Below are 25,261 nucleotides of genomic sequence, written 5' to 3'. Positions count from 1 at the left end.
TTGGGGCCATTTATGTTTATATACCTTCTGTCTTTGTTAATATCCCATTGAATATAAATAGTCGATTGACTCTGTTCGAGCGACTCTGTAAGTAGACATGTGACTCTGTTAATATTAGCTCAGTGACTGTAAATAGACAAGTGACTTTGTTAATAGCTCAGTGACTCTGAAATTAGGCAAGTGACTCTGCCAAGAAATGGTATCAGACGCACCAGGCACAAGGCAAGGAAGAAGTTCTATCCGACTATAAACAAGACTAATACAATTGTTGGCGTCAGAGGTGACTTGTTGGCGTGTAACCCATAATTTGGTAAATAGTTGTCATCATTACGAACATTAGTCTCGGAATATAACTTGATGTCATGGCCATATATAACGAATGCAGGGCATTCTAGCCACTGGATTCAATGTACAATAGTGCATATCTGGGGAGAGGAGAATACTTTTGAAAATAAGTCAAAGAAGATCAAGTAATATTTTAAACATTGTCGATATACTATATGGAGACCAGAAAGAGTCCATATAAATTCATCCGTAGAAAATATCATTCAGAATACAGAAATCAGCCATAATATGCAAAGTAACACCAAAATAAGCCAAAATAGAAGAAATGACCCCAGTGTAAAGTGCAGCTGGCAGTAAGTATATAGCTTAGCCAAAATGTAAAGCAAAATACTACAGTAATTGGAATATTTAGGACAAGAAGAATATGTGGAAAGGAACCAGTAGAATACATGCAGGGTCGTGACATGTGTACCCAAAACTTAGATTCGTACACACTGTATGGTAAATTAAAAGTATTATAAAGTGATCAGAATGTAAATAAGTAATTGAAATATTAGAATCTATAGAGCACCAACAAAAAGCCCAATTAACGTGATTTACACTCAACGTAAGTGGTCATGTCAAGCTGTAGAATGTGTCAGTCCACAGGTGTACCCTGGGGGTAATTGTGATCTACAGTCAGAGGTCTGGTGTGGTAGCTCAAGTGCTGTAAGGACAGGAGGTTAGCTCAGTTAAACCTCAGAACGGTATCAAAACCAGTTGTGTGTAATGGAGAGAATAGGGTGGGAGTGCCAGGGTGTCAGTGTACAATAGCGAGAGTAGATGATCAACTGATCAATAGGGTAATCTCAGCCGTGATTATCGTCAAACGCAAAACGTCACCTTTCATAGTTAGAAACTACCTTATCCAGATTCTTCTTGTATTCTTCAAGATACCTAACTAGTAAGTGCTTTTAGTTTATTTATTCAACGCAAATTTTTAGGCAGGAGGATGAAATGAAGAGTGAATATGAGTTCCCGGGCAGTGAATAAAACTAAAGCAAAAGATGGGCACTGAGAAAAAGCGGCTATCTAGTGCAGTACTAGGTGTACAAGTAAGGTTTAGAAAGGCCTGGGGCCCTAAAGAAATAATTGTTGAGTAGAACGCTGATCATTGGGTTCAATATGCTGAGAAGGGTACAGTATCCAATACGTACGCGCGCCACTGACATGCCAGTTGTCACTGCTGTGTAGCTACACTACACTGTACTAAGACACGTACGGCAGAGAGAGGGAGACTGCCTCGGGCGCACCCACCCGGACGGAGGGGGCTGTACTATCTGTCTCGACACACGCTCAATACCAACTTGTGAGCATCCCGTGTTTATTATGACGGCGAGGGCAGCAAACTGCTGGCTGTACGCTTAAGGCTGCCTTATCATTACTCACATCACAAAAGTGTCACCCACTTGAACTTTACTATCGCTCACCTCTCTCTCTCTCTCTCTCTCTCTCTCTCCAGTGCTTGGAGGATTATTCCGTACCCCATACAGCTCAATCCCTTGTCGTAACGGGAAAACTGTTTTTCTACCGCTCACACCCATTTTCCACAATAGACTCGCCGTGAAGAAAAAAGCTGAGTATGTTGGTCGTTCATTCAGTAACTCGGGAGTGAGTGGAGAGAGGGGTTAAGCTAAGGAAATGCCGGCGAGGTCGTTACAAAGGGATGCCACTGACAGTCTTCTCGTCTGTGTCGTTTGCTGAACGTCTCCTGTTTCCTGGATAAAGCCACTTGATAAGCAGTGGTCATTCAGAATAATGCAGAGTTGTGTATGGATAATGTGCTGGACATTTCTCTTACTGTGGACGCTAACCACTGTTACCTGTGCCAAGTCAAAGACCAATACGGACGCTCAACCGCAGCAGGTAAAGCCATATTTACATTCAAAATTTCAAAACGGATACCCCTTTTTCAAAAAGGGGTGTCTATATATTAATGGTAAATTTGACTGTTTATGACCGACGTTTTGTTTTATTTTTACTTTGTAAAGTATTTTCACCTAAAACTTAAAACAGAAACTTTTTAATTTATTTAACATGTGAGTATTCTCGCGCTAACAGGCGTTGTTTGAATATTGAGTGGGTCGATCGGAGGCAGCTTGTTGATGTATATATGTATATATGTCTGGAGTGGCATATCCACATCATCGGTGAAACTCAATATACTTTTCTATAAGGAGAAAACTGACAGTGTATGTACCCGGATGGTTGGTTTGTCCTGTAATACGTCATATGCAGCTTTGTGGGAGGGAGCCTAAATTTTGAAACGGTATAGAAAGGAAGAAGTAATAGCCGTTGTCGTGAAGCAATGGGCTATCACATTTTATGATTCATCACCTTTTATCATCATCACCGAGGACTGGTGCAATCTATTATGTGAAAAGGCAGTATGTATATGTACATTTCCGAGGGTCTTTATTGCCGAAATTGCTGAAGACACCTTAGAGGATCCGTGGTGATTAAGCCTGCTTTCCCTTGAGGTCAGTGCTGGGCCACCAGCGGGCCTAGCCGGCTCTTCCTGATGCACCCTGCGCCTCCCACCCAGTCAACACAACCCTAGCCGCCCAGGGATTGTTAGCAACTTTGTCACACATATGTACTCAAATAGTCTCTTATCGTTAGATTCAGGAGGGAGGAAAAGCCGTGCAGCTTTAGGAAAGGTGATTCTAGGAAAAAATTAAGTAAAGTTGATCCGTACAGAAAAAAAAAAAAGAAAGAAAAAAAAAAAAACCCAGCAGAAACCGAGAGAGTCCACCGTGCACCTGGATCATTTTATTGTTTCGAGGTAACATTGTAGAGATAGCGAGGTAGTTCTCGAAACAACTGCTGGGTGATGTACGTGAGATGGTAGTAAAGTGTAGAACGTATCCAAGCACATGGTCGCTCCTACAGATCCTTCAGCTACACAGCTCGCTAGCTGCATTTATTCACCGTCTAGATTGCTTTTATCACAAACCAAACAATGGGGTAACCTTAAATTGTCAAAGCGTGAACCTCTAGGCATATTTATCAAAAGGTCTGGCCAGGTTACGCTAGAAGACCCGGATCACCTTTGACATGAACTCCTTTTCGCCCCCAAGACTGTAGCTTGTGACAAAACCGCAAGGCTGTTTGTCAACTGGTCAAAGAATAATCCATTTATATAACGGTGTAAGGGTCCTGTATGTAAAGTGAGTAGCCTGCGACCCCAGGGCAATTCAGGGCGACCCTCAGAAGCACAATGATCGTAGGTGACTCCACCTCACAACCAGTCAATCGGTAGCTAGTGAGCTAACTATGGCCTGGCCAGTACCCCGGCTTGAGACCACCTACTTAGTGTCTGTGCGCGACAAAATACATGGAACAGAGCTGTAAGACGAAGAAGTATCGTCACATATATCATCAGCGCATGGACTTAATCCTCTATTATCATCACTCACACACACCCGCCTCTAAAGTCCCTCCCCTACATCCGTCAGACTCTCACACGCACCCGCCTGTAAAATCCTTACCCGTTATCCGTCCTAGACACTCACACACCCGCCTCTAAAGTCCCTCCCCTATATCCGTCACAGACTCTCACACACACCCGCCTGTAAAATCCTTACCCGTTATCCGTCCTAGACACTTACACACACCCGCCTGTAAAATCCCTCCCGTTATCCGTTCCAGACACTCTCATACACCCGCTCGTAAAATCCTTATCCGTTATCCGTCCTAGACACTTACACACACCCGCCCCTAAAGTCCCTCCCCGTTATCTGTTCCAGACGCTCACACACCCGCCTCTAAAATCCCTCCCCGTTATCCGTCCCAGACACTCAGTTACATCCGCCTGTAACATCCCTTGCTCGTTACCCATCCCATCCTTGCCAGACACTCCATGGCCTAGCCGTCAGCATGCCAGGGCGGCAAAATGACCCACAAGCCTCTCACTAATGCGATCGCTGTGAGTTCAAGTGCTGGCTTTCGCCATGTTCGTATGTCTGCAAGCAACCTGCGGATGGACGTACGTTTTCTCTAGGCTCTTCTCCGTTTCCTCCCAGCATGATGCTGAACGCTGTCGTATAATTCCTGAATACGGCATAAAACACTAATCAAATAAACAGATAAATAGCCTTGCACCTACGTGTACTATCCTTTCCGTTATATTTCCCAGACACTGACACACTCCCGCCTGTAGCATATCTTCCCGTTATCCTTCACAAACGCGCATTTACACCGCCAGTAACAACCCTTTCCGTTATCCTTCCCAGACACTTACTTACATCTACCTGTAACATCTCTCTGCGTTATCCTTTCCAGACGCTCACTTACATCACCTGTAGCACCTCTTTCCGTTATCCTTCCCAGACACTCATTTACATCTAACTGTAACATCTCTCGGCGTTATCTTTCCCAGACACTCACTTACATCACCTATAACATCTCTTTCCGTTATCCTTCCCAGACACTTATTTAAACTCGACTGTAACACCTGCCTCCGTTATCTTTCCACACAGCACACACTCACAGCCCGAAGTTGACACTTATATGTGTAAATATGGGCCACATGGGTAAAACATGACACAACTGTTCAGTCATCCTTAATTAAGCAAAATAATCATGAAAATTACATATGCAACTCACTAAAGCCATGCTCACTAAAGTGATCCTGATTATCGATGTCTGTCACCTGCATTGTAACACCTGTGTCTGTTTCAATCACAGTGATGCAGCTAAATGGAATGTGTGTATCTGGAAGCTCGTGTGACACACGGGAGACCACTATGCTTCCGTGCTTCCCCCTCCCTCCCCAAACCCCAATGGCACCTGCCAGGTGACAGTAGCCGATTTGTAACAACAGGCCCTGAACTGATAGCCGGCCTTATTACAGGCACCTATCTCATCACGCATTAAGATGTCGAAGCTGTCGGGACCATCCCACGCTTTTTGAATGAGTTGTGTCTCGTGTTTCACATATTTAAGTGGTTATTACATATGCTGTTAAATTTTTTGCGGTTACAGTCCACCTCCTACCCCTGTTATCATCAGACATTAGCACGTTTTCATCGAGTGCTCTCCGATGTCAGCGCATTCGATCCTCGCTCCTCATTCAACCACACGTTTATACGAAGTATATGGGAATCGCTATTTTCCCTATTAAATGTTGTCGTGAATGTCTTCCTTCTGTGGGAATTGTACATCACCTACTCATTTTGGATGAATGAATAAGTTTGTTTTAATATGTACGACCAAATATCTGAATACATCATCAACATACATGAACTCTTATACAGATAGGGGGTACATATTCACGAAATTACGCAATTTAGAAATTAGTGACATTTTCCTGTTTAGACTAGAGCAAGATAACAAAATTACATTAAAACAAGTTATATCATTCACACTTCTTGATGACTTGATGAGTTTTCGATACATTAAAATTTTCACTTCTGTTTTTTACGCCATGTTAAAACTCATACAGATATCAATATGCAAAATGTAATACATGTGCTAATAATTGACTAAATAACAAAATGGCTTGCTGAGCACGTAAGTGCTTTAAGAAAATCGTGTGTTAGCTTAATTTATGGGACAGACTCCGATTTCTGCCCGGTTTTCTGGATGAAGCGAAGTTCCGGCCATGTGACGCGGACGACTGGTTCAAACAGCTCTCGTGTGAACGTGGGCGAGTTGGAATTATTTCTGAGATTCATCAGTGTTAAGTTGAGCTGCATACTGCTGACAGGTGACAACTCGGAGTCGTTAGCGGAGTGACGAAGTCGAGCAGATTCCGAGCCCTCTGTGGGCTGCAGTCAAACGTGCGAGAGATTGGGGGTGCCTATGACTCTAAACCCGGTTCATTCGGTGTGAGACCGCCTTCCCGGTGACTACAGCAGACCTATACCACCTCCGGCGAGCAAGCCTGTCTCGTATGGAAGGCTTTCTGTCCGCCACCGCACGCACTGGCGGCCCCTGACACGCGATGTGGCCAGGGAAGCGCCACTCTGATGTGACTCATGCTTTCCAACTAGTAGCCCTTTGATCAGTCACAGGTACGGCAAATTTAGTGCCCTTGATGAAAGTGGCCACATTGTTAGTCTTCATCGCCGATTTCACAGATAACAGTAGGAAATGAAGACAATTTTTGGTGAGAAACAATAGGTCTGGGCCCAGGAGTTTCACAAAGCGGCGTTGGACATTTTTTATCGTACATTTCTCGTACGATATTCTGTACGTCACTTTTACCTTATCATTGTCCTATATGTGCGATTATCGTACATGTACAACATCTTTGTCAAACTGGCCTGGCTGTAAAACACGATTATCGTACATGTACAACATCTTTGTCAAACTGGACTGGCTGTAAAACACGATTATCGTACATGTACAACATCTTTGTCAAACTGGACTGGCTGTAAAACACGATTATCGTACATGTACAACATCTTTGTCAAACTGGACTGGCTGTAAAACACGATTATCGTACATGTACAACATCTTTGTCAAACTGGACTGGCTGTAAAACACGATTATCGTACATGTACAACATCTTTGTCAAACTGGACTGGCTGTAAAACACGATTATCGTACATGTACAACACCTTTGTCAAACTGGACTGGCTGTAAAACACGATTATCGTACATGTACAACACCTTTGTCAAACTGGACTGGCTGTAAAACACGATTATCGTACATGTACAACACCTTTGTCAAACTGGACTGGCTGTAAAACACGATTATCGTACATGTACAACACCTTTGTCAAACTGGACTGGCTGTAAAACACGATTATCGTACATGTACAACATCTTTGTCAAACTGGACTGGCTGTAAAACACGATTATCGTACAAGTACAACATCTTTGTCAAACTGGACTGGCTGTAAAAAATAAAAATAACTCTCGTTGGGTATATAATAAAGATCCAATTTAAACAACATGATAGTCGCTTGGTGTATAATACACAACACATTTAAACAACATGATCGCTCACTTGGTATATAATACATAGCACATTTAAACAACATGGTAGCTCGCTTGGTATATAATACATAGCACATTTAAACAACATGATCGCTCGCTTGGTATATAATACATAGCACATTTAAAACAACATGATCGCTCACTTGGTATATAATACATAGCACATTTAAACAACATGATAGCTCACTTGGTATATAATACATAGCACATTTAAACAACATGATCGTTCACTTGGTATATAATACATAGCACATTTAAACAACATGATAGCTCACTTGGTATATAATACATATCACATTTAAACAACATGATAGCTCACTTGGTATATAATACATAACATATTTAAACAACATGGTAGCTCGCTTTGTATATAATACAGAACATGGTAACACGGTGGTTATATATATATATATATATATATATATATATATATATATATATATATATATATATATATATATATATCCCATTTAACATGATAACTCGCGCTGGAGTATGCATAATGTAGTAACATAATAACTAATTGGCCAGTCATCGAAAATGAAACAGACAAATAGATGTTATAACGTCGCACCCATAACGTGTCTTTGGATCCATTCGTGCCCCAAACATGTGCGTGTTCGCGATGCTTGCATAATTTCGAAGGAGTTTCCCCTGTAGAGGTGATAGTGGACAGACCTGTGTAGTTAGCCATAGACAACTACGATAACGTTAATCCACGATGTATAGCAAAATGTTGATGAATTTCAGCGAGAAGTTTAAGGATGCATATATCATGAAGAGAAATGATGTTTGTGTTTACAAGTGTTTGTAGGCCTACATGAAAGCGGCCCCGCTACGCACTAGCATCCTTTACCTGGTGTCGTTGTATGTTGTAGATAGTATGGCAATATCCCAGCTTTCTGTCATCGCATCTCACAGTACGCGGCCTAACCCAAACACAGCGCCAAACTCACCAGAGCGTGTTATACTATCTCGGTAAACAAATAAAACCTCGACTAAATGGATTCGTTTTTCGTCTCATTACCTACTTGACTTTGTGTAGTTATTGACACAACTGCAGTTTTTTGTTGGACGGAAATTGGTAGAACCTTGCAAGTTCTGAGGTTAAGATCCCTCTGTGCGGACTCATTGAAACCTGCTTCGCGCTCCAGGACTGGAGTTCCCGCGCGGCACGTAACTGTGTGAGGTCGCCAGAGCCCAAGATAAGACGGCCCCTAACTAATGAGCTGTCGACTGAAGGTATAAACACCAGACAAAGCCTTTAGCAGACTGCACCATCGATTCAACTGCAAGTGCAGGCATATATATATGAGTTATATGAGCATTGTTATATGTGAAGTGACGCTATTGGCCATTTTACGCATGCTTTCTATGCTTTCTAGTCAAAATGTGAACGGTGTTGAAACTTTTCAAATTCCTTGATTTAAGATTCATTGTACAATACGAATGTACTTGTGTGAAATTAGCTCTAGTATCCAGTCGAGTTACCATCACATCTTTCAGACGTGTGTTACAGGCAGAGGTTTTAGATGTGTTTTGCCAACAGTTATCACACTTGTGTTAAAATTGTATTTATCAAGCCTGTGCTAAAACAGATCTATACCAGACTTGTCTTGCCAACGGTTATCAATCCTGTGTTTAACTGTCAAACTTGTATGACGAACAGCTATCAGACGCGTGTAATAACAAAGCTATAAGACTTACGTTACCAACGTATCTCTCACACTTGTATTCAGAGCATGGTTACGAGACTTGCGTTAAAAGCAGAGCTTCCAGACTTATTTTACCAACAGTTATAACACCTGTGTTACCAACAGTTGTCAGACTTGTGTTACCAACAGTTATCAGACTTGTGTTATCAGCAGTTATCAGTCTTGTGTTAAGAGCAGAGCTACCAGTCTTATTTTACCAACAGTTATAACACCTGTGCTACCAACAGTTACCAGATCTGTGTTACCAACAATTATCAGTCATGTGTTACCAACACTTATCAGTCATGTGTTACCAACAGCTATCAGTCTTGTGTTACCAACAGTTATCAGTTTTGTGTTACCAACAGTTATCAGACTTATGTTACCAACAGTTATCAGTCTTGTGTTATCAACAGTTATCAGCCTTGTGTTACCAACAGTTATTAGACGGGTGCTGCCCACAGTTATCAGACCTGTGTTACCAACATTTATCAGATTTGTGTCACCAACAGTTATCAGATTTGCGTTACCGACAGTAATCAGATTTATTTTACCAGTGCATTTATCAGACTAGCGTTATCAGCAACTATCAGACTTATGAGACCAATGTATATTTATCAGATTCGTGTTATCAACAGTTATCGGACTTAATTGCTACCAAAATATCTGTCAGACACGTGTTACCAATAGACCTTGTAAGTATTTATGTTTACACCAAGACAGTTATGTAGAACTCTCACAATTGCATAATAACCGATGGAGCTGTATGGCGTAACGTGTAATTACTTACGTCACAATACATAAAATACCTGTACAATTTGAGCTGTTATAATTGTATTTTTAACACAGCTGACGATAACGATGTAGCTGTCATTGTCTTTACCAAGAGTGTTACTGTGGTTGCTTTCCCTTCTATATTGCATCGTCTGACCAATACAGCTTTCATAATTACATCATGCACAGTAAACATCATGTTGATGCAGCTATATAAACGGGACGAACGCTGTCGAGGGGAATCGCCGTCCTGTAAGAAGCAGGGTGGTGTTCACAGCCAGAAAAACACGCCTGTGATTATCAAGGAATTGGTTTAGGGGCGTATAGTGTAAATAGGGATGATAAGGTGAGTGATATCCATACTCATAGAGGCTGTGTTTAGTTCTTAGATAGACACACCCGCTCGGAATGTTAATACGCCAGCAACACTCTACTTAAACACTCGCGGCTATGAGGTGATTTGAGAAGTAACAGATTGAAGTCGCATCTGTTACTTGCCACACAATAACACAGTGAGAAATCTCTGTCTTTACAGATACGAATTTAACTTGTACACTTGCCCTTTTACAGTCATCCTTTACCAATTTAGCATACATATACGGCCATGTTTGTTTATCCGTGCCTCGTAAAGTTGATGTCATCCATGAGTTCAATCCCATCTATCGTCAATTTGAGGTTATTTTGCACTGTTGCTACACACGGTCGCTATAGGCGACCGGGTATACCAATAAAGAAAATTCACCATGGTTTTCCCGGCAGCCGAGTTATCTATCACGGAGAGATGTGAAACGTATTTAGAAGACATCTTCATCAGTGTCTGCAAATGCAGAGCTATAGAATCTCTACTATCCGGGGTGCATATACCAGTATTTGTAAATGATCTTGGACATTTCGTGGTCATCTAAAACTGGGTCTTCCAAATTATATGTGGTTGGGAGTGATTTACGGAGATTGGTGATTAAAGGAAAGTGGCTTGTGTGGGCCAGCAATGACTGCTCCAGCCCACCAACAGCCAGTCCAAATCCGCGGCACGAGGAGCGCCGGATCTTCTCGTGGCCATAAAACTAAGTTTAAAGGAGATTTATGACACATGACACTATGCTCATGATAATGGTCCGTTAAATGACATGAGCTGTAGTAATCCATTAAATGAGAGCGGCTACCTCCACGCACTACAGTTGTACATGGCTTTATACTATAGGTTTCGGGCACGCAAGTGTTTCGAGCTGTCAGAAGGAAGAGAGGAGTATGCCCGGGGGTATGACTGCGGACCTTGATAGCTCCCTGGCCTGGAGATACCCCATGTATACTGCCCAGCCTGTCAAGCACTGACTGAACCCTGTGCACTTGGGTGGTCATCCTGGGGCAGGAGAGGCGCACACGGCATAGCTATATAACTAAAAAGTTACGGCATCTACATGTCTCAACCGTAATTTCCACCAGTGCCAAGAAACTGCTTTTCAAGCAGAAGAAGTTGTGTTGTTCAAGCATGTTAGTTCCCGGTGTTTTAGTTTGCTGTATTATACATCCATCATTTTATAACTATACGGTACTGTACTATGTATACCTTTCATGATGTGCTTATTGCCATCATCAAGATGGAGTAGTTGTTTTTCTTGTGTTCGTTCCAGAGGATAGATATATGATATATATTTGTTTGGTGTTTCACCTCGTATTAATTAAATGATTCACTAAATGACATATGCCAGGCTTGATTGTCGAACTGTCGTGTCAAATCCCCGGAAATGCATCTCACAAAGTGGAGTAGAGAATTAAGCGTTCCGCTAGGAAGCCAGTGTTGAATTCGAACACACAGTCTTGTTTTCATAAGAGATGTGTCATGTAGCGGTACCGCAGTGAATGTTCATAATGTAATCGAAAGTACTAAGACCGGTTCAATATAATGTCGTCAACTGAAGAGAATATCTCTCATTTTCCAGCTTGGAAACCACAACAAGGGATTTGATGGAGAAACTTTCATAACCTATATTGTATGTAAGATCATTATATTCTCTAACCAGAATATATGACACCATCTTTGACCTGATAACACATTACTGTTGTGTGATATCATCTCTGACCAGCAAATATGGGACTATTTTATGACCTTAAAGCACAGGACCATTATATGACGTCATTTCTGACCAGTTGTAAGGGATGATTGTGTAGTAAATGGCACGAATACAAACTTCGTAATGCCTATTTGTCTTAAACATTTACCGGCACTTACGATTATTCATCCTATAAAATTGTAGACCTGTACCTCTGAATCTGTTTCTTTATGTTTGAGCAGAAATTCGAGGAGAACAGAAATCGAACGCACAGCGAAAGGGCTACCGGTAAGAAAAAATCAAAGGGAAGGCCGGGAAAGTCGGAGGATGGCGGACTGGACAGTGACGTATTATGTGAGCATTACGGCCCCTGGTCTGCTTGGTCCAAGTGCTCTAAACGCTGTGAAATGTCCAGAAAACGACACTGTGTCAAAGGTAACCTCTGTGGCAAAAACGTTGTATTGAAGGAAAGAAAACGCTGCAAAGGTAAACGACGAAGAAAATGCAGCAAAGTATCTTACAAAGTAATTGGTTTTAAAAAGCGAACCAACAGACTCATTGACCAGTTACTGTACGACATGCTGTACGGATCTTGGTCCAATTGGGGGCCATGCACGCGCTCCTGTAAACGCAGGCGCACAAGACAGTGTGAAATGCCGCGCATTTGTGGCAGTAGTTATATACAAGAAGAGAAACGATGTCACGTGCCCAGCACCCCTTGCAGGAAACGCTTCACGATTCAGGCTGAAGAAAGAACAACGCCAGAGCCCCGTAAATCCCTAACGACTGCTTCTCCTACACCAGGTGAGTCTGTACAAATAGTATCTGTACAATCAGACAAGATTCCGTTCAGACGGCTAAGATAATTTGACATTCTGTGACCGTCTTCTCCTTCGACTGCGCAGACGACACTCCGAGACAAAACAGTTTGTGAACTTCCCTTGCCTTCAGCCATTACGGTTTGCCAGACGAAGTATCATTTACCCATCGTCTGGCGTCCTCTTCCACTGTCCAAAGTACTGTAGTTTATGGTCGTTGGATTTGTATTCCAGGTGTAGCCGCCAGCGAGAAGCCATTAGTAGAGCCGGTGACCACGGAGGAAATCCATGACATTTGTGGAATACGACCGGAAGAGAAAAGGGGCTCCTATCGGGTTGTTGGGGGACGTGTGGCCCGGGAGGGCAGCTGGCCATGGCAGGTAAGAGAAGGCTCAAACAAACAGCCCAAGGGTCGCGACCACTGATCCCTAGTCAAGCTATGTAATAATATATCCATACGGGATTGTCAGCTGACAAGATCGACCAGTTGTCCAGGGGCTGCTTAATTTGTCCATGAAAGTAATTTTACTGAAAGTTGATGAGGGGAAAGCAGATAACGCTTGTCTGTCATGACGATCGCGCGTGGCATATGGAAAAAGTTTACACCAATTTATATGTCTACATAGTTTTACACAGATGTCAGGAGTTGACAGAAAAGAAATAAATAGGTGAAAACTTTCGGTGGAATTCAACTTTATCCATCCGCGGACGACGCCACAGTGTCAGAGAAATGTTATTAATGATCACCTAAGAGCAATAAATTGATCAGCAAAGAAGGATATATCTTTGCATAATGTAGAAGCTTTATTGGTGGTTCAGACAATAGGTTTTGCATGGCCTCTTGCGAAGCTATACATGTGTTCAAATGTATACTAAATTGCCGATAATAATCTTTACACAGCAGTATTCCAGTTATGACTTATTCAGTGTGTATATATGAGACTTGACTAACCCGTAGGAATTGAATGAGGAGTCCATAAATCGGACAAGCTTTCGTCGGTTAAAAATGATGGATGACTGCAATGTATGTTTGAGTTGATAGTTTGTTGTGCAGTTCGAAGATGATAGTTTTGATGTCGGAGATGATACATGTATATACGTTAGTGCTTTCCTTGGGTGATTGACAAAAGCTTGATACTTTCTGCACTTGAGTTGGATGTCGAAATGTTAGTCAACGAGTTTTCTGTTAGGTCTAACAAAATGATGTTTTATGTTTGCCTTTAATAAAACCCACGTATATGTAATCTTCCTTGTAAGTAAGTTCAAGACAAGAATAATCCCGTGGAATTGCAAGTGTGTTTTTCTACACGTGGGTGGTGTGACAAGCTAAGTCACTTCGTGGAACACATACAGATGACAAAATTACATCAGGGCTCCCACGATAAACAGTTGGTTATCTCGATAAGGCGCGGGGTGGACATTAACTTCTAAAGCTTTGCAAAAGGGAAAAAGAGAATTTGAGACTGTTACATTGCTTGCAATTAAAATGGTTGAATTGCATTCCAGAATGCAAGATACTAGTATACTTAACACAGTTTTATTTGACAAATTTAAGTGCCAAAGTTGCTTATAATTATCCTCTCAAGTCGATCGATCAAAGCGGACCAAAAAGAAGCCGTGGCCGAGATTCAGACACTTATTTTGAAACCTTAGCTGCTCATTGGCAGTTGACCGAGACTGAGCTAAAATTCTTCGGATTTGTCCTATATGCCGCAGAGTCTATTCATGTTCCCTAAAATTGGCACTCTGGATGGAAGCCTTCTCTCCCACGCATCTCCACGTCAGAGCGTACTCCGCTATCTAGGCAGTCCCCCCAAATTGTCACATATTATTTAGAATATCAGAGGAAAGCAAGATCTGGCACAAGTTCGTTACGATAGGCGCGTTTCAAAACTACTGGAGGACTTTGATATTTAATTATAAAGGTTGATATGAAGTGAGAATGTGTGGGCCATGGCGGCAACCGAGAGCAAACGATTGTCAACAGAGAACCGCCAGTGGTTGCTCCTATAAAGATAGACTCCCTTATCGACCGTCTACATGACTTTAGCGCCTTAAGAAAGCTTTGCAGTAACTGGATTAGTAATCACATGTCTTGTTGAAAGCTTCGATAATAACTGCCTTCTTGGTTAAATGTCGATCTCAGAAATTAGCTTAGAGCCTGGCTGTGCAATTTCAAAAGGCTAATCATGGAACGAGAGAGACCCGGGTCTTCTGGTTCCCCTTACACAAGTACAAATTATAACACAGAGCATGTACACGTATTGATCCCAGAGTTGGTTTACTAGCCGGCCTCTGTCGAAAACGGATTTCTTGATGACACCAGACAAGTTTTATTGACATATCACACTTGCAATAAAACACAGATCAGGTCTGAGGTGACTGGGGAATCTTTAGACTAGGCGCGCCAGAACGCCAATCGACATATAGCCAGGTTGGTCCGCTTTCTTCTATAATGATAATGTCACGATTTACTCCGAATGTACAGATATAAATGTAAAACCGTTTGTCTCTTGTGGTAAGAATGACATCATCATCAGGCCCACACAGTTATGTTATCACGAACCTCAGTATAATATGTTTCATGTGCTTTTCCTTGTCTCTCGGCAGGTGGCCATTATGACCCGATTTAAGGAGCAATATTGTGGGGGGACGTTGGTGGCGCCAAGCTGGGTACTCACTGCCGCCCACTGCATACGTAAAAAACAGCGTCGGCGTAGAGTGATTGTACGCGTTGGCGTTCATGACATCAACGCCTATGAACCAACTAAACTTGATCTCAAACTGGCAAAAGATATTCCTCATCCTCGCTTTGATTATGATACAATATCAAATGACATAGCTTTGTTAAAACTTCGACGGCCGGTGAACCAAAATGACGCTATCGGGTACGCCTGTTTACCGGGCGCCAATGACCCCGGCGTCAAACCAGGCACGATCTGCCACACTGTGGGATGGGGCAAAGTGAAAAACGCCAACATATACGGTGTGGACGTATTGCGGGAAGCAGAGTTGCCGATTGTGGAGAGAGACAGGTGCCAAAAGTCCTTTGAGTATGATATTTCCAATAGTCAAATATGTGCTGGCTACAAACAGGGAGGGGTAGACTCTTGTGCAGGTGATAGTGGCGGCCCTTTGATGTGTCCACGACAGCTAAATGGTACGACCCGCTGGTATGTACATGGTGTCACCAGTTACGGAGAGGGTTGCGGAGAAAAAGGCAAGTTCGGAATCTATACCAATGTGACAGCTTATCTCCCTTGGATTTATAAGACTCTTGGCAAGGAGTAATGGGTTTGTGACTGTAGAACTACGCAATGAGCTTTATCCGGCGGTTCATTTTATAATGACGTGTAGAGAGGAATATCTTTTCAACTTAAAGAAAATGTTACCATATTGTTACATCTGGTACTTCTGATATTTCAAATTAACAAGCTCTTTTTATTTTGAGATAACTATTGCCATCTGAAGTGTCGTACAGGCAAGTGTTGAAGGACGCCATATGAGTTATCGCCCCCTTGTAATTAACATCCGCCACACTCTCTTGTCTCAGCCCTACTTTGTTTCCGTAGTTCAATTAATGTTACACATTATTTATGTATTACAGTATTTTTTGTCAATTTTTGCGTATCTACCTCTTCGATTTGTAAAAATTACGAAATGAGTTCGTAGTCAAGTAGCGTTTACATCTTTATATTCAGGGGTGTATATTTTTGTCTCCGAATGTCTGCTGCTGTACATCTACCTCCATTTCTCGTTAAAGTAACATCTGACATGACACTACTTTTGCAATCGTAATTTTTGTCTGGAATGTGTAGTTATATTTGTTCATTGTAGCATAAGTTCAAAATGTGATATGTTTTAAAAAACATGTATTACATTTTCTTACCCATTTTCTAATCTGTAGAAGCCATATAAAAAAACAGTTGTAAAACGAACTTAACATTTAATTAACATTAAACTTAACATTTTCATTTTCCATCGCCATATTTACTTCATCTGTAAAGAAACACTTGGTCCCTTGTCATTTACAACATGGGAATACCATGGTTAACACGCCAGAAGTCATTCTGTTCAACAAATAAAACCATCCTGATGACAGCTTTATAGTACATGAAAACTAAACGTCAGCTATTTTCCCGTTAATTTAGTCGTTGGTCACTGAATGATTCCCTGGTGTATTCACGTCAATGTACGTTTTCTGTGTTAATGTGGATATCGAAAATGTTTACCGTGATGTCCCCTGGACTCACAAATAGTTACATTGCTTTGAACTTTAACACATCTTTTAGTCTAACAGAAAAAATCGTGACAACTACATGTATTAGTTCCATACAGTATGGTGAGTGGCACAATTCGTGGTTTGCTGACAGCATGCAAGAGTTGTTCGTTTGTGAGTTACTCCAAGATCCCTTCTGTTACCATTGTAGACGCCATGATATGGACCAAAGTGTGCAGATGACACCATCTTACTTCGCTGGTTGTTACGGGCAATATATTTCAGGAATACTCGTTTTACAATGATCCATGTTTTGTGCAGATAACCTTAAGAATGGCCGAATTTCACAGAAGTACACAAAGCAAATGGAACACAGCGTCATGGACAGATGTAACTCTCTGGTTACGGTTGAGATTAGAAGGCCAAATCATTTGAAAATCGCTTTAGTTAATACATGTTAACGTAACCCGCCTAAAACAAGTAGGCCCAAGCGGAGTGCGTGTTTTATTTTGTTCTTTTCTGTAATAAGTCACAGTTTCTGCATAGGTGTACTCTGTAAATTAAAGGTGTAGTGTACAAGCACTGGCTCGTAACTGCAGAGGTTGGTGTATGTTCGCATACAACACAGAACCGACTTGTTTAGACGTGAAATGTTCCCCATCCTTTGGAAAGAGCAGCCTCCGTTTTGTACCATATTTGATCCTCATCAATATTGTTATCTGGCAGGGACCAGTCGATGTCAGAACGTGTAATTTCCGGTACTAATGGAGGACACATGGGTCTTTATGTATTCTTTATGATAAAGATCTGAATAAGAATTTCTCACAGTTGTCTCAACAAGCTGATTTAACGAGTTATATTCGAAAGGAACGATTATTGACACTGTATATGTACTCGTGTCCGTTGCAGGAGAACTTGTGGTGAAATCTGTTGCATAATGGTGCCTGTTTTTAAATTAAATGAACAGATAACAAAAGTTATGAGGCATCGCCATTCCTTGGTCTCCGTATATATACAACCATGCATACACACGTCATTTCGGTAAGATTCATTTATATAGACAACTAATTAGTGTCAACTTTGGAAAGTATTTGCAGACAAGATTTGCTAAATGTAGTACAAAGCTAAGTTTTAGTGAGCATCTTAAAACAGGGACAGATCACGATCGTTTTAGTTGGCATTTTATACAGGCATACATCACGATCGTTTTAGTGGGAATCTTACAAAAAGGATTGATAATCGTTTTAGTGGGCATCATACAAAAGGGATAGATCACGTTCGTTTTAAAGGGCATCTTTCAAAACGGCTAGATCACGATCGGTTTAGTGAGCATGTTATAGCAGGCATAGATCACGATCGTTTTAGTGGGCATCTTGCAAAAGGGATAGATCACAATTGTTTTAGTGAGTCTTATAACAGGCATACATCACGAGCAATTTAGTGGGCATTTTACAAAAGGAATAGATCACGATCGTTGTAGTGAACATCTTATAACAGGTATACATCACGATCAATTTAGTGGGCATTTTACAAAAGGGATAGATCACGATCGTATTAGTGAGCATTTTATAACAGCAATACATGATGGTCGTTTTAAAAGGCATCTTATAACATAGATAAATCTTGACCGTTTTAGAAGGCATCTTGTAACATAGATAAATCCTGACCGTTTTAGTGACATAACACAGATAAGCCCTGACCCTTTTATTGGCATCTTATAAATCCTGACCGTTTTAGTGGCATCTTATTACAGCTAAATCCCGACCGATTTAGTGGCATCTTATAACATAAATAAATCCTGACCGTTTTAGTGGTATCTTGTAACAGATAAATCCTTACCGTTTTAGTGGCGTCTTATAACAGATAAATCCTGATCGTTTTAGTGGCATCTTATAACATAGATAAATCCTGACCGTTTTAGTGGCATCTTTATAACATAAATAAATCCCGACCGTTTTAGAAGGCATCTTATAACATAGATAAACCCTGACCGTTTTAGTGGCATCTTATAACAGATAAATCCTGACCGTTTTAGTGGCATCGTATTACAGATAAACCCCGACTGTTTTAGTGGCATCTTTATAACATAAATAAATCCCGACCGTTTTAGAAGGCATCTTATAACATAGATAAACCCTGACCGTTTTAGTGGCATCTTATAACAGATAAATCCTGACCGTTTTAGTGGCATCGTATTACAGATAAACCCCGACTGTTTTAGTGGAATCTTATAACATAGGTAAAACCTGACCGTTTTAGTGGCGTCTTATAACAGATAAATCCTGACCGTTTTAGTGGCATCTTATAACAGATAAATCCTGACCGCTTTAGTGGCATCGTATTACAGATAAACCCCGACTGTCTTAGTGGAATCTTATAACATAGGTAAAACCTGACCGTTTTAGTGGCGTCTTATAACAGATAAATCCTGACCGTTTAAGTGACATCTTATAACAGATAAATCCTGACCGTTTTAGTGGCATCTTATAACAGATAAATCCTGACCGTTTTAGTGGCATCTTATTACAGATAAACCCCGACCGTTTAAGTGGCACCGTATTACAGATAAATCCTGACCGTTTTAGTGGCATCTTATAACAGATAAATCCTGGCCGTTTTAGTGGCGTCTTATAACATAGGTAAACCCTGACCGTTTTAGTGGCATCTTATAACAGATAACTCTTGACCGTTTAAGTGGCATCTTATTACAGATAAACCCTGACCGTTTTAGTGGCATCTTATAACATAAATAAACCTTGACCGTTTTAGTGGCATCTTACAGCAGGTATACATCACGATTGTGTAATTAATTGGTTTGACAAGATGCGTTTTCTGTGGGAAAAGGGAGATGAAATGATACTGTTGTAATTTCGTGACACGGTTCAAGTATTCCATAACAATCTGAGTTGTATGTGACAATTTCTGTGTGTTTACGCATACCACAGCAACCACAGTCGTCTGGGATGCTCCAGATATGTTCGATAGCGAACAGTTTCCGTTCACTTCCCGTGCACTGTCTTGTCGTGATTCAAAATAATGTCATTTGCGTTCTCAGGCAACAAATAAACATGCTCATGTATAATGTTTTGTTGATGATAATGTGTTTTGTTAGGCATAAAACTATAATAAACTCTGACATTAAGAAGTTCCCTAATGTCTATGTAATGTCCGTGGAAAACAATTAAATAAAAGATAAACCAGGTCTTTGTAGTTTTGTTTTATTGTAACCTTGCATTTCTGGAATACTAGGACTGGCTGTGTTACCATTTAGAAGGGTCGTGTGGCCTATACCTCTCCCACACCAACAGCTGCATGGCAACGACCCGCTTGCTCTGACAAACCCAATGAGGAACCCATAACTTCTCACAGTTTTCATCTCTTCTAAGCATGTAACATACGTCATCGCTCCATTAATATTAGCAAATGGATGACAGGCGTTGCTGTGCCATGTAGTAAGTCACGTCTGTGAAGGCTTGTAAACAGAAGCGTATACACGGCCATATGATAAGCGGTAAACTTTACCCGTTGCCAACTGCTGTCACTTTTCTTCTACACCACTATCCTGTAATACCACCACGCGCAGGACAAGACAGGACTGTAACTTTGCTTCCTGTCGGTTATTACCTCACAGACTTCAGGAAATGAAGTTGGAATTTTCAGAGCGCGCGTGCAGCTGTGGACAGACACATCTGCGTTTTGATCCATGCACACTGAGTTAAGCGAAACCCTCTGGGGCTTCCTATAACACCTCTACTGCGACCAAATATATACTTTACTTCGAAATGTACGTGGTGATCGTATTACATATGATATTAAAGTGTCTTTTGACTGAGATTTTGGGGGCTGTTCCGCAATGCGGCGATAGCCTTATAAGTATATAGGCCTACACCTATACCATTTAAGCAGACGTTATGGCTTGGTCTCCAGCACAGGCGCAAAAATCCTGTAGCCGTCATGTACCCCATACCATACGACACACCCGTGTATACTATAAAAGTAAAGGTTTGAAAAGCACTTTGGTCGGCTGCTCATATCTCCAAATTCCGGGTTAAAAGCTATGGGGCGAAACTTACACTCATATTCCAGCCGTCAGCCAATAGGAACTTGGGTTATATTTTATATTTTATTGTTATTCAGTAATGCCATACTCATTTTACACTAATACGGTGGATGTGAGGTTAGTGGGTGGGTGAAACTGCCGGAATAAGGGAATTCAAACATTGGGTAGTTTTCCGTCATTGAGTTTGTTCTTCATGAACCCAATGTCGATGTTGTGGTTCAGGGGAGACCACCTGTGTATTAAGCTTTGGAAAAACAGAACAGAGTTGTCCGACTTGTCTTTTCTAAACTTGCATGAAAACAGCGCTGCAAAGAGAATTATTTAATTAATTTCGCAGCTTGATGTGCAAAACGAACAAAGTTCATTGTGTGGTGCATCTCTCGCTTCCAGAAAAGGGAACTACGCACACGGACATATTTGGGCAGATGCACTTGGACGGTGCAACCAAATGTTTTGACTGTAGGCCTACGGTGTATATACATGTAAGTTTGCCTTAGAAAATGTAAAAGCTGAAATATTTACATTGTTTTAGCTTCTGGAAACACAACTGCCTTACAGTAAAAAGAACAGGTGTTATAAATCCATTTATTGTTTATATAAAGGTCTTCCCGTCTCTTGGGTTAACTGTTCCACATCTCATTCGAAAAATATTTATGTTATTCAGCCCTCAGTGTGCATTATTTATTTGATAGGGTGAGTTTTATGCCGTGCTCAATAATATTTCACTTATATGAGCGAGACCAGCGGTAGGCCTGGACGAACCGATACTACGAAGATTTAAATCATGAACAATTAGAGAAGCGTATGTACATGCATAGAATGCCAAGAATGTCAACTACATGTATTTCTTGGACACTATTCAAAACTGAAAACTGCTTCCATCTGTCTTGCGTGTTCCCATTCTACTTATGCGTGTAGCCTACTTGTTTGATCTGTTTGAATGTTAGTTAATAACGGCAAAACTCATGAAGTTTCAGTTGTGAAGCAGTGTACGAAGGTGGCGAGATTAATGGGTGCATTGGAGAATCCATATATGCCCTGTAGCGAATTATCACATCGGTGGAAGGTCACTTAATTGTGGTTTCCAATCAACTTCATGCAAGACAACACGTGAAACCTCGTCAACCACTTAATGTCAATAATGAATGCAAGGAATCCCGGAATTCATTTGTCGAAGAATAGGATTGAACTCACGTCTCGTGTGTTCTGGTGATTCAAAGATAAGCACATTTTACTACTCTACCATTGTAGACACCCGTAATTATGTTGTATATCACACTACATGTATGGGTAGCAATTACTCATTTGGTTACCATTATGCAAAATATTTGTTTACTTCTACACTATATATTTCCATAATATATTTGTGTAAACAGAATGTTGTTTACAGATAAGTAAATATCTGCTCATGGTGGAGTGTGCTGCTGGATTGACAGATTACATGATTTGTAGCCCCGGTCTCTCTTTGGGCCAGTGATCTAACGTGATGGTCAGTCATGGATGTAGCTCACAAACAGTACAGAGCGGTCATGCTGGATTATTTATTTATTTATTTATTTTGATTGGTGTCCATTATGCTTGGGGAAAACCGGGCAGAGCGCGGAGGAAACCCACGACCATCCGCAGGTTGCTGTGTGCTTGATTCGGTCGCGGCTTTAATTCATATATAGTTTGTCTGAATGGTATACCTGGCAAAGGACACTGGTGTCCTCTTCCTTTGGTTACTTTGGTAATGTCTCGTTACAGTTGACCAGCGGTATGTGAATGTAGACAAAGAATGTCAGATGTAAATGTTACAGGTAAAGAGTAGTTTTGCCAGGTAATATATAAAAAAAAAAACAGATGTCCAGTGGCGGTCAGCGGACTCCCTCCTGAACTCATCTGGCTATGGGTAAACTCATGTCAGGTTGAAATTTAGTTCCTGGTTGAATTTAAGTACCAAAGTGGATGTGGGAAAATAGGTTCTGTCCTCTGTGTATATATAGAACCTTCATGGAAATTAGATTCAGTAACGATTTTGCTTGCATACTGGGTGTTCCCCTCTGGTGAAAGTTCATGTCGGAATGGCGACGGAAGACCAACAGTTCTGGTCCTCAGCATGGACACCGTCTGGCCGGAGTACAAATGCTCCTCCTCAGGATGCAGGTCACCTGGTTCTCCATATACCAGTGTTAATGAAGCAACATATGGTGGCTTGAATGGTCCATGGCAGAGTATTGCTAATTGCTGTCAACTATACCTACATTTGTCAGTTAAATGTCTTAACAGGTTAATAACCGATGTTCAGTCAGTTGCATTATCTAACTGTTTGGCAGTACAAGATATTTAGTAGTTCAACAAAATTTGTGCAACATTGTGTATGTTTCTGTATTTTAAAGTGGTAAATGGTTATGCACTAGCGATTCAGTTAATTTAACATGTTACTCCAACCATGTATTGGATGTATTTGTGGGAATTGTTTTTCTTAATCTTTAATTCCTTTTCTTTCTTTTTCAGTTGAAAAGGGTTTCTGTAGCAGAGTAATTTCTGTGGCTTGTAGTTAATTTCTGTGGCTTGTAGTTAATTTCTGTGGCTTGTAGTTAATTTCTGTGTAGTAGTTAATTTCTGTTGCAATCAGGTTTTCTGTGTAATTGTTAGGTTTATATATTCTTTAAATATACATAACGAAAATGGGAATGTAAATAAACTAGCATAACTACTCCCTCAATTCCGAACGTTTATGTTGTTTCTTCGGATAAGCAATTATCTGTTGCCTCTGCAAGTTGCAATACATGTTTTTTTTTTATTCGGGAGAGCGATTTGGTATAAAATAACTTCTGTTCGAGGTTCACTGGATTTATGCGTCGACCCCGGCTTGTTGTGTAAAGCTACACCATGTAATCTCAGCGTATCATCCTCGGTTTGTGATGTTCTACACTCATAAGCAGGATATGGGTAAAACACAAGCGCTAACAGCAATTGGATAATTGGCATCTGAACCACACGTTATAATATCAGTGAAGCATAACGGAAATGTGAAGTACATACATTGTACACATATACTTCATAAGCAGAATACTTCATAAGACAAGCACAAAACAACAAATAATCAAGCGAGAAGATTGAGGTTACATGCAGCTCAAGATACGTTCTAAAGCGATGTCAGAGTGACATTGTTTATTCGTACGTACCATGATTTATCAGTTTCAAAATATCACTAATTATTGAAGTTATCTCTGAACTTACAGATCTTATAATCATAATGGGTTACATGCACACAGCTGTTATTTGCATAGATCAGAGACACCTATATAGATATGCATTTGAACATAACTGTTAACCTAAGAAAAATAAACTATTGTCAATGAAATGATTTCAAGATAACTATCACTCAAACATTATCAAACATATATGAACTTACATTACGAGTTGATCTGTTTTTTAGTTCAATTTTGTTTTTCAAATTTGGTCAAATTTACTAGTAGGCCTAATCTTGCGCCGGAAAAGTCAAGATTTCTTCATGACTGATATATAAAATAAAAATATATACATGAAATATATATCGCGCAGCGCAAAAAGGGAACAGTTAATGATGTTACTTGGTTATGAACAGGTCTACATACCATCTATCATTCGATGCTGTTTTGGAGAAAAAGAGGCATCGTGCCAAGGAAAATGCAGGTTATAAATTATTTTGGGATTTTGCGATGATAGTTCTCATATCTGATTTCTCTTGCAGAGTTGACCCACATTCCACTATAGCATGTAAGCGGTATGTCACTAATGCCTCAGTAACTGCCTTATGTTAATATCGAGGTTTTCCGTACATTGTAAACGTGACCGTCGGATACATGTACGCAGGCGCTCACCATTTGATGGAACATGAGTACTCTCTAGGCTACTTCACTGACATGCGCACTTAACCCGCCATGAAGTAGATTGAGATGGGTCTAAACCTGTGTACGCGTACATGTGTATATGTCCGTGATATAGGCTTACATGTGCACAAGTATGCCTCAGATGTATTCTTCCCACGCATATCCAGTATAGCAGGACGGATATATCTGGGGTTTAAGTTATACAAGTTTTTGAAGTTTTTAGTTTGCATTGAACTACATTCGTTACTCTAAGATACATCCCAACCCAGCATATAGCATTGCCCTTATCTCCTCCCAGATCACCCACCACGTGTGCACATTATGTTATAATATTTATATCCACTTATGCGTATTAAGAACATTTGTCACTATCTGAACTATATTCTACCATAACAGACTGTGTTCCAAGGCACAGGCTATATCATACGGGTAACCCTGCACACAGTTAGACTCTGCCCTAGTATGTTCTTTAGAGCGTCATTATTTATGATAGGTTGCATTTATTAATGTTTACTC

The 25,261-nt window shown here is 40.8% G+C and overlaps 1 protein-coding gene across 1 annotated transcript; it reads left to right on the top strand.

Moving 5' to 3' along the window:
• The first annotated feature begins 2,056 nt into the window (after positions 1–2,056).
• LOC135473123 (acrosin-like) lies at positions 2,057–17,497 on the top strand. The gene is made up of 4 exons (XM_064752956.1): positions 2,057–2,190; positions 12,034–12,618; positions 12,876–12,989; positions 15,220–17,497. The coding sequence occupies exons 1-4, from the start codon at positions 2,083–2,085 to the stop codon at positions 15,898–15,900; spliced, it is 1,488 nt and encodes a 495-aa protein (XP_064609026.1). The 5' UTR covers positions 2,057–2,082; the 3' UTR covers positions 15,901–17,497.
• The last annotated feature ends 7,764 nt before the right edge of the window (positions 17,498–25,261 follow it).

This window comes from Liolophura sinensis, chromosome 1 (genome assembly GCF_032854445.1).
Source record: "Liolophura sinensis isolate JHLJ2023 chromosome 1, CUHK_Ljap_v2, whole genome shotgun sequence".
NCBI lineage: Eukaryota > Metazoa > Mollusca > Polyplacophora > Chitonida > Chitonidae > Liolophura > Liolophura sinensis.
This window is presented reverse-complemented; position numbering and strand designations above follow the sequence as displayed.

Bases quoted from the DNA above. Each gene is read 5' to 3' on its own strand.
- LOC135473123 (XM_064752956.1), top strand. From the start codon at position 2,083: ATGCAGAGTTGTGTATGGATAATGTGCTGGACATTTCTCTTACTGTGG. The intron at 2,191-12,033 runs GTAAAGCCATAT...ATGTTTGAGCAG, and splicing joins CGGACGCTCAACCGCAGCAG to AAATTCGAGGAGAACAGAAA. The intron at 12,619-12,875 runs GTACAATCAGAC...CCATTAGTAGAG, and splicing joins AGTCTGTACAAATAGTATCT to CCGGTGACCACGGAGGAAAT.